This window comes from Poecilia latipinna, unplaced genomic scaffold (genome assembly GCF_001443285.1).
Source record: "Poecilia latipinna isolate Pla-1442-1.1 unplaced genomic scaffold, P_latipinna-1.0 Scaffold2991, whole genome shotgun sequence".
Lineage (NCBI taxonomy): Eukaryota > Metazoa > Chordata > Actinopteri > Cyprinodontiformes > Poeciliidae > Poecilia > Poecilia latipinna.
Window position 1 is genome coordinate 531 of NW_015115607.1, and position 10030 is coordinate 10560.

General features: G+C 39.7%; 2 protein-coding genes across 4 annotated transcripts in view; one reads left to right on the forward strand and one right to left on the reverse strand.

Annotated features, from left to right (window-relative positions):
- Nucleotides 1-377: 377 nt before the first annotated feature.
- Nucleotides 378-2032, reverse strand: gjd6 (gap junction protein delta 6). Its single transcript, XM_015022360.1, has one exon. It carries the CDS (start codon nucleotides 2022-2024, stop codon nucleotides 846-848), a length of 1179 nt encoding a protein of 392 aa, XP_014877846.1. The 5' UTR covers nucleotides 2025-2032; the 3' UTR covers nucleotides 378-845.
- Nucleotides 2033-5234: 3202 nt separating this feature from the next.
- Nucleotides 5235-10030, forward strand: part of pkma (pyruvate kinase M1/2a) — a 24042-nt gene continuing 19246 nt past the window's right edge. Inside the window, exon 1 of one of the 3 annotated variants that reach the window (XM_015022376.1) lies at nucleotides 5235-5294. In XM_015022376.1, the coding sequence (XP_014877862.1) occupies nucleotides 5251-5294 (44 nt within the window). In that variant the 5' untranslated portion in view covers nucleotides 5235-5250. Of the gene's footprint in view, nucleotides 5295-6429; nucleotides 6538-10030 lie in introns of those variants that run through there. The other 2 variants (XM_015022375.1, XM_015022377.1) reach the window with 2 other exon arrangements.

Genomic DNA, 10030 nt, shown 5'->3' on the forward strand with positions numbered 1-10030 from the left:
GATAGTTTTATATCAGTATGGAGTAATTTCGTTCCAGTATTTTTTTGCAAAATATGTTTTCATTCAGATCGTGATCTGAATAAAGGAAATAAAGGTGAAGGAAATAAGAAGAAATAAATGGGAACAAAATGAGAAACAGAAGGTAATTCTTTACTACTTAGAAGTTCCTAGAAAGCCTGTTGAACTCAAAAGTTTGCAGTATAAACTAGACAAACAAAATATTTTCATGACTCTGTGAAATACATGGAAATTCAAAGTTAAATCTCAGAATTAGAAAACAGCATCAAAAATAACAGTGATTGCAGAAATACTAGAAATGCTAAGTTTCTCAAAATATATTTTTTTGAATGACAAATAATGTTCCAGCCTGAAAACAACACTGCTGAAGAGAAAATGCAAATATTAATCCCAATAATCAAGGCTACAATATATTTATATAATTAGTTGTGTTGTTCAAATTACAAGGACATGATCCCCAACTCATCTGAAATTAAGATATCGACTACTTAGAAGAGGACAACCTTAAGGCTGTGAGTATGTTATTATCAGCCCTTCTGCTCACAAATATTGAAAAACTTGTGGATGGTCCCGCCTGGGTTTATAAGCACAGACTTATTAAACAATAGTACCAAACGTTTCACAGAAAGGTTATGCTTAATGAAATTTGCCTCACATTACATTGAGCCATGCCATTTAGTTGTCATTTCAAACTGAAAGCTACCATAAAAGTGTCTTAAAGCTAACTGTAAGTTAACTGTTGTAAATGAGTTTTCTCACATTCCACAGCAGCAGGCATTTTTGACCAGTTTTGTCTGCATAAAACAACATGGTTCTTCACAGGCAGTCTATATCCAGACCTCAGCACTCCTCTGTTTGCACCTTTCAATCTCCTTCTTGCTCTTCAGAAGCTGCCTCTCGTGTTTATGCGAGTCCGACCTCTTTGCTCGTCCAGGCCTGACTTCTACTTCCACAACTTCACGGCTAAGTGCGCAGCTCCAATCAGGCTGGTGACCCACCACCAGATCCAGAGTGGGTAGAGAGGTAGTGCTGGTCACATCCCTAAATCCAAAAGAAGATGTGAGTGAAGGGCTGTCAGGTGGAAAAGGTTTATATCCACCCTGGATACCTGGACAGCCATCCCAAGACTTTTTCTCTCTCAACCTCAATGCATGACGAATCTTTTTCCAACCCAGATGATTTAACTCTAGGAAGTTCAGCAGAATGCAGAAAACTCCTACACAGAACATAAAGAGGAGGAAGATAGTCTTCTCTGTGGGCCTGGATATGTAGCAGTCCACCGGTTGCCTGCATGGGGAAGAAGTGCAAAGAAATTGGACAGGTACATGGAAGCCATACAGCTTCCACTGGGCCAAGACAAAGCAGATCTCCAAAACAGCCCTCAGACAAACATGGAAAATGTAACATTTGGACTGAACTCCACCAGAAACAACTTGAGCTACCTCAGTGTCCTCTCTGAAGGTGCAGGTTTGGGGATGGATCAAGTTCACTGTATTGTTTAGGTCCTTTTTCTGAATGTTCTGTGTAGTGAGGTCCTCCAGCACATCTGCTAGGCTGTGACCTAGATGTTTATGGGAGTGGATTGAGCAACTGTCCGAGTCACAGCTGCAGTCGAAGGTCTGTTGTCTTTCCTCTTGCTTTACATCAATGGCTTTATGCCTTGGTCGTTTTCCCAGCATCTGAGAGCTATTCTGTGGTTGCTTGGACAGGTTATGCCATGTGTAAATGATAAAGCAAAGCGACGGAGTGGATACACTGATTATGTGAAACACCCAGAACCGAGGCTGTGAGATGGGTGCAAATGTGTCATAGCACACAGTTGAACATCCTGGCTGTAAAGTGTCGCAAACAAACATTTCTTGTTCATCCGTATACACATCCTCTGTAGCAACAGCAACAATGAGCAGCCTGAAGATAACCATGACTGTGAGCCATAGGCGTCCGATCATAGTGGAGTGATGATGGACAGCATCCAGGAGACGTTTGAGCAAAGTCCACTCTGTCATGATTCCTGTTGCTGCTAGTTGCTTCGGTAAAGGAAGAGCTGTCAGGAATAGAGCAGTTTAAGTTAAAATACTCCACCTCTCGCATTCCTGTTAGAAGAATTTTTTCCCCGCTGGTCCACCTAATCTATTGGAGATTTTCTTTTTTGTAGATCTTTTTAGCTTTTGTTGTTTCTAGAAATTACATCTGTTTAGTCCTTAGTCCTTAGTCCTCTAACCTCAAGCACCTCATGTCTGGAGAAAGCCTCTTCTGTCCCCTAATGTTTGCCAGCCCCCTTGGCTGCCCTGTGCACAGTGGAGCCTCTGTATTAGAACCACCCATCTTTCATAGATAAGAAAATCCACTTGACATGAGTCACTTGGCACACTCACATCTCTCTTGTAGTGAGGATCCATTTTAAAACCAAGCGACATCCCCGTTCCTTCCTAAGAGCAGCTACTGATAATGCTGTAACAGAGCATTCTTCACTGATTAGTTTTCTAAAAGCAAAGGAGCTCTTCTTATAACATTGATGTACATTCCAATGTACCGTGTATGCTGTCAGATTCAATCTGCACAATTTACAGCATAGGTATTCACTTGCAAGACAATTAAAGGCAAAAACCGTAAACAATATGTTTCTATTATTGAGGTAAAGAAATTGGCTGATTAAAAACATGCTCTCATGGGAGATAGTGTTGGTGCCTGGTAGGCTTTTCTGTTTAAAAAAGGTTTCAATCCACTTGCCAGTCCTGTTATCTGTGTTTTAAAAAAAGTCAACTGAAAGGGCTGCTTGGCTAAATATGCTTCCAAGATAAAAACACTCAGGCAAGCTATATCACTGTCTCAAGACTAAGTTTGTGTTGTGTTTTTTACATGAATAAAATAATTTATGTCTATTGTCTTGCAGCTGATCTGAGATTGTGTTACAGGAGTAATAGGTCCAAGAGGGCACTACCGCCATCTCTCTTCCTATTGACATCCTCCAGCTCGTTCTGGCAGATACCATGGCCAGACTAGGTGGGATACATGATTCCTCCAGCTAGTTCTGGGTCTTTCTGAAAGTCTTCTTACAGTGGGACAAGCCCAGAAAACCTCCAAATTAAGAACACCAAGGGGCCTCCAAATCACATGTACGAGTACGAACTACCTCAACTGACTTTTCGATTTGGAAAAGTAGCAGCTCTACATAGAGTGTACTCTAGATGAGGGAGGTCCTGATCCTATCTCTTACACTGAGTCAAGCCACCGTGCCAAAGTAGCTCATTTCGACTGTAGGTGAGCGTCGGACCATGGACGGACAGGTAAATCAAGAGCTTTGCTTTTTTGCTCAGCTCTTTATCCACCACAACAGGAGCAGTGCAAACATTAATGCAGATGAAGCCCTAATCAATCCGTCTGCTATTCCATCCAACAGTAGGTTGCAAAGAAGACGCAAATATACTAAAACTCCTCTGCTGGATGCAGAGACTGGCCTCAACCCAGACATTTCACCTTTTTCCTGTTATGGACCATGACCTCAGACTTAGACGAGCTGACTCTATTTCAGGCTGCTTCACACTCAGAAGCAAATAATTTCAGTACACACTGGAAGTTGTGGCCAGAAGAAGCCTAAATAGCCATGCCATGTGTAAAAAGAAAAGATGAGACTAGAGTGTCTCTAGTAGGTTGTACCCCAAAGAGCTATTTGTGTACGTAACAAAGTTAGTCACATCAGCAGCTCTTTTAGTTGGAGTCTTGGAAAGAGAGGTCAGTAAGTACAGAAAGATAGTCAAGTGTATAATACTTAGAAAGACAACATGAAGGTATTGGCAGCAATAGCTCTGTCAATGCTACCTTCAAGCAAGGTGTCACAGCTAAGAATAACGCCATCTCTGAATAAAATTTTATGAAGACATAAAATAGCACATGAAGTTTACAATTATTTATCCAATAATTGTAGATAAATCATAACTGATGACTAGTACTAGGAGAAAGTTGAGGAAAACATGTTAACATACTAAATACCTAATATAATACTGCAAAACTCTTATAATATCAATGACAGTGTGTGTCACTGTGTGCCTGTGTGAAATGATGGTCACTGAGCTTCTGAGCTAATCAGTCTTTACCCTCATTGTCTCTAGGTATCTATTTATGAACTGACAGATTAATGAACAGGTGTTAGGCCAACTGTCCACTCAGTGTGTTTGACTGTATAGTCAAATGTAAATGCTTGTCTGAAATGTACTTTTGAAAAAGAAAAATAAGTGGTATCTCTCAATAGAGACACTCAAATTTCATTACACATAAGGTTGTCTGATTTTCAGCTGAAGAAATTTCTCTTTTCCAGGTTTAGCACAATGTGACTGTCAAAATAGCAACCTTTCCCTTAGTTTGCATTTAAGAAAAGAAAGAAAAAGTAGCAATATTTGTATATGTGATTTAGCATCACACCAACAAAGGTTGTATCAACCTTCCAGACTACACAGGAGTTCTGGTTCTGGTCTGCTTTGGATCCCCAGAACCAAATATGGAGGAGCAGCATTCAGCTTCTATGCATCACAAATATGGAACCAACTTCAAGAAAACTGGAAAACAGATCAAACACTGAGTTCCTTTAAATCAAAGCTTAAAACCCAACTTTATTTTTAACTGAATTGGCAAATCAAAATTAAAAAGAAAAATCTTTAAAACATTTGTTGTCATGGGAACATATATTTACCTTTTTTCTTTTTTAATAAAATGCATAGGGTATGTGATTATCCCTGAATAACTTTAGGTTCACAGTTCAAACTTAGACTGAGGACTTTAAGTGGACAATTTATGTGCTCTCATGGGTTTTTAACCACATAAAGTTCTCTCCACTACCTAAGTGTATTAAATTATGATTTTACATTTTCCTTGAGTGTTATTGAGTGCCTGCCTGTTTGTGTTTCTGTTTCTTTTTGTTGCAGTTTCTTTATTTGGCTTTGCGATTTCAGTTTATTTATCCATTTATCATTGGTAGCTCTTGTACAGTAAGACCATAATATATTTAGAAGCATTAGGTATCCTAACTGCTCAACAGATTTATAGAGTGTCTCTGTATCCTGTGGCCCAGGAGTTAGCAACACTAAATGCTGATTGACAGGCAGGAGCTTCACCAGTAGACATACAGAGTGGACTGCAGATTTTTTTTTCCCTTACCTGAGAAGGTGTGTCCACTCCCTTCAACACTGTAGTGTTGTTCATAGGCTCAGAGGCTGTCAGCAGCCAGTTGTTAACAACATGGGCAGCGGGAGTAGCAGCGCTACCAGTGCATCTGCTAACAGGTAGGAACTAAGCCAAATAGATGGAGAGGGACATAGTAGGTCTTTTATTAAACTTTGTCAGTTTAGAAAACATAAATTCATTGTTTTATCAGTTTGAAGGTAAATGTGACATTTGCCAAGCACCGTTGCTAAGTAGTTTTGAAATTGATTCAGCTGATTATTTTTCTATAGATGGAATGGGTAGGCATGTGGCAGATTTATTTTCATTGTGTCATTTATTTATTTGACAAAGCTGATTAAGAGGCAAGATAATTAAACACCCTGGGAATAGATCCACAAAATGTACTTTACACTTATAATAGAAAAATGTATACTTTTTTATTTGTTTACAATTACAAATAAGTGATGATGAATTTAATATTAGCATTATTATTTTGCGCACATGTATATACTGTTTTCTATTCAGCACAAAATCTTTGGTCAACTAAATAACCAAAGATTTAATGACTGACCTCAGCAAAAGATTCCCCCCAAACTTAAACACAAAATCATTAGTGAAATCCCAGTCATGTCGTATAATTATCCATCGGTAGATGGCGACGCAGCACCACATTGAAGCAACTAGTAATTTACCCCTTTCATCTCTTCACTGATTGTAAATCAGAGGAGATGGCGCTGATAGCTAACAATTAATAAATATCTTTTTCCATGATTTATAAACTAAATGCAGGGGGGTAGAGGGATGATTAGAAAACTCCAAAGCAGCTACAGAATATACTGCAGCATGCCAAAATTGGATGCCTTTTAATTGTTTTACCTGCCGATATTGTGTACATCCTAAGCACTAATAAAGTGAAAAGCCATTAAAGGCAATGGACACCCACGTTGCATACTAATCCGAACGACAGTCTGACTACCTTCCTGAATGCGGTCACATGCTCTACTTTATGCTCTTGTGATGCTTTCACGCTTTCCCATTGGCTCTCTAACTTTACTAATCACTCCTATCATGTATCAGCATATCCTTCCGCCACGTTCTTTGCGTTTTATAAATACCCATCTTACCATAAGAGTCAGTATTTACATAAATATGCATTTCTCTGCTTTGGTTTCCTTAATGCTTGCCGCTGGTAAGGTTCCCTAAAGAGATCGTGCGCTTTTGCTTTTACTATTTGTCGGATGGATATAAGCATCCCTAGAAAGTAGTTCCATGCAGTGAGGAAATAGGAGGGTAGATCACCTTGAAGCTGGTCTCAGACTGCCAGCAGTCGCATCGCAGTAGACATCCCCTACCAGAGTTCAGGTGGGTACTTTCAACAGGGCTTTAAGTTCGCGTTTTTTTAAATAGTTTTGACATTTGAAAGCTTCTCTTAAGCAATTAGCCTCTCGATTTATTAGTAGCTTTATGTATCTTGCTGACAAATTTTGTCACGTTTAGGTCAGTAATTGATGTCAGTATTTTTACTCTGTTGCCTCATGCAACTCGATACTGTACATCTGAAAGAGTCATAAAAGCAGTATCTCAAATTAGATACGAGTTTTAAGTCCAACTATGTCAGCATTGAATATTAAAATTCAGTGTGTAGACAAGAAAAAGACGGCATTTCCCCCTCGAATACTGAGCAGCTCTTTATATTTGGCCACCCGCTATCTCTTTTATGTTATGAACTTATGCTATATTCTTCCGTAGTTTTGCATAGAAATTTTTGAAACGGTAATTTAACGTGATGCGTCAAGTCTTAGCCGTGGTAGAGTCGCTTCCTGTTGCCTCCTGCTGTGGGTGTGGCTCCTCCGGTTTCTTCGCCTCCCATTGGTCAGTTCGAGTGATGTCTGCAGCTCAGGAAAATGTGACGCAGGATGGGAGAACGTGACCTTTGCCGCATCGTCTGAAATTTAGCAGAAGCTGTATTTTACACCGAGATACTGTGTGTTCTGTATATGAATGTATAAAAATGAAGCTTGATCAGCTTGAGGTGTTTTAGTTCCTGAATACTTTTTTCTTTTGTTTAGACAATTTTCTTAATTGTCTAGAACCATGAAACTAGTATAGGGAAAATGCTGGCATGTAAATGTAGTCTGAAACGTGTCTTTTTTTTTGCTGCAACTGTGGTGCCGTAGATTTATGTAATGAATCGTGAAAAAAGGGATTATTGACATTGAATACAGATAAGTGAGGGCAGGTCTCACCTTGCCTGTGTAGGCCTGGACTGTCGTCCTTAGAATGTGAACTGTTCCAGACAGAACTAGACGAAATTACTAGAGAAGGGCCTTAATTTAAAGGTTAATTTATATGGACCCCTGATCAGATGCATCCAAAGTGACAGAGACTACTCACAAGTGTTTTGGTATGTTGCAAGAAATAATATTGTGTGCAAACACAAGCAGGTTTTGTCCTGTTTAAAAAATTATGTTGACAAAATGTTGTCTTTACTTTCAAAGGGTCAAGGTGAGTCAAAATGTGCACCATTATTGGTAGTGTCCAGAAATCACAATCAATTTTCAATTAAATGGCTTAGTGATCTGAGCACACATTAAGAAATCAGAATTATTTTGCCTTTTTTTTAACTATATGAAAGTTATGAACTCCCACACTTTTCAAACAGCAGCATATGCTATCACATTTGAGTTCAACAAAATAAGGCAACACTGAATGAAGATTTTGTGTATTGCAGTAATAAAAAAAATAGTTTTAGCAAAGTCTTTATGACGTACTGTTTTGGTAAAATGTTTTAGCTGCAGCAGATCTGTCAGTGTAGAAGGTCAGACATATCGCAGCTGGTCCTGCTCCCATGTGCAGGCATTTTATCTTTAATACCACTTCACTCTACAATTTATGGGTATTCCTTTACCTCTTCAGACCACTCTCTTTCTGAGGTTTCAGAGAACTTGACTTTTATGTTTGCATTTCACTTTAGGTACAGGTTTATGGAACCCATTGCATTGCAGAGAGCTGTGAGACGGTACAGGCATAGCTTACAATCATGAGAATGGATGTATTATGGAGTTCAATATTTCCACACACCAGCTTTCTAGGCTGTGTGTTATAATTAGCCCACATTCTGTTTTTAGCCTAGGGTCTGTGTGACCCACGGTAGCATTAGCATTGGTTAGACACTGTTCTGATGTGCTCTGGTGGGATTCTCGTGTCCGTCTGCTGGTTCAGTTTAGGGCGATTGCCCAGTTGCAGCAGGTGCTCTTCGTGTTCTTTATCCCCATTGAATGGATTTAAACTTGAGCTCCTAAAAGTGTCACACGCATGCACACTCACTTCAGCGGTCAACTCTGCTTTTGTGAGGCACGGCTTGCTCACTGGCATTGGACTTTCCAGCACACTGGGGAGGCTCTGGAGGCCCTTGTTTGTAAAGGGCTTGGTTGTCCCCAGGAGATACCAGAGGATCTACAGGGGGTATGTAGTGCAAACTATACACGCTACCTAGTTTTAGGGAGGGTGAACAATTGAAGACGCTTCTGTCCTTGGGAGCTAACTTGGATTAGCCTCATGTTACATCACATCCATAGTGGATGATGGGGAATGTCACGTCGCACTGGCAGCCATGCTTCTGTTGCTGTTGATTACTGTATAGGGATACTTCACATCTAAATGACCAAGATATGAGATTTGTTATCTTAAAACTATTTTTATGGTTGATGTCTTTGGAAAGGGATTGGAAGGGATTATTAGGTAGCCAACTTCTGAAGTTGTCCACTGCTGCAGTGATGCCTACAGGCTGTGCTAGTGTCACAGACCTTTTTTTTTCTCCTTTTTTTTTTTTAAAACTAGTATTAGTAAGGTGAGTTAGACAGGAAAAACTGCAACTGTTATCAGGGTGGTTTCCATATATTTTTTTTCCAATGTAGTTTAAGGTTGTGGGTGATATTCACAAAGGCATATGCTCAAGGTCTTTTAAATGAGGTAGCAATGTTCTAATCTTCTTTTTCTTTCTACTAAACTAAAAAAAACTGCATAAGTACATGCTGTAGGTTGATGCACTTATCGACAGAAAAGGTGGGATTTCTTGGTTTTGAATACGACAACATTTCAGATTGTTTTTGTGATCACCAGTCAGAGTTGATCAATGATACATGGGCAAATGTCAATTCCTAGTCTATTAAGTAGTGTCTCTCTAAAGCTGACTAGTACCTTTGGTTGGCTGTTTCATACCTTCAGAGGAGCAAGTTTGAGAGCTTTTTATCAAATTTGTAGCTTTTATGTTGCAGCTATTAATTCGTAGTTCACGGTGTACAGAGATGTCTCAAACTTGCTTACATTGTTTTGGGATACAGCATAGGAACTCATTTTGTTTGTATTTTATTTGGAATTATATGAAACAGTGAAATTATATTACAAAAATGAAAATACACCAAACAGCTCAACTCCTATCACTTCATATCAATCAGTTAAATTTGCTATGATCAATAACTTAAAATGCTCCAAGTGAATATTTGATAAATATAGGCTAAACCAGTGGTTCCCAAACTTTTTCTCCTGGGCCCCCCCAGTAGTTTCCAAACACTTTCTGCTCCTCCCCCCACCCACAGGAACCCCCCTGTGGATTACAATAGGGAGAGTTAGACTTTGGTCTTATTGAAACGATGTGTGTGACCCCGGGGGTGGGTGGGTGGAGCTGGGTAGTGGGGGGAGGGAGGGATTAGAGAGACTCCCTGTTTTATACCCCTTGTTATACAATGTGTGTCCAGTGGGGGGGGGGGGTGGGGGGGGAAAAGGGGACCCTTAGAGCCCCCCTGTTTAACCCTTCCACCCCCCAGCATGCACAGCATTCATCATTGTTTTTTTG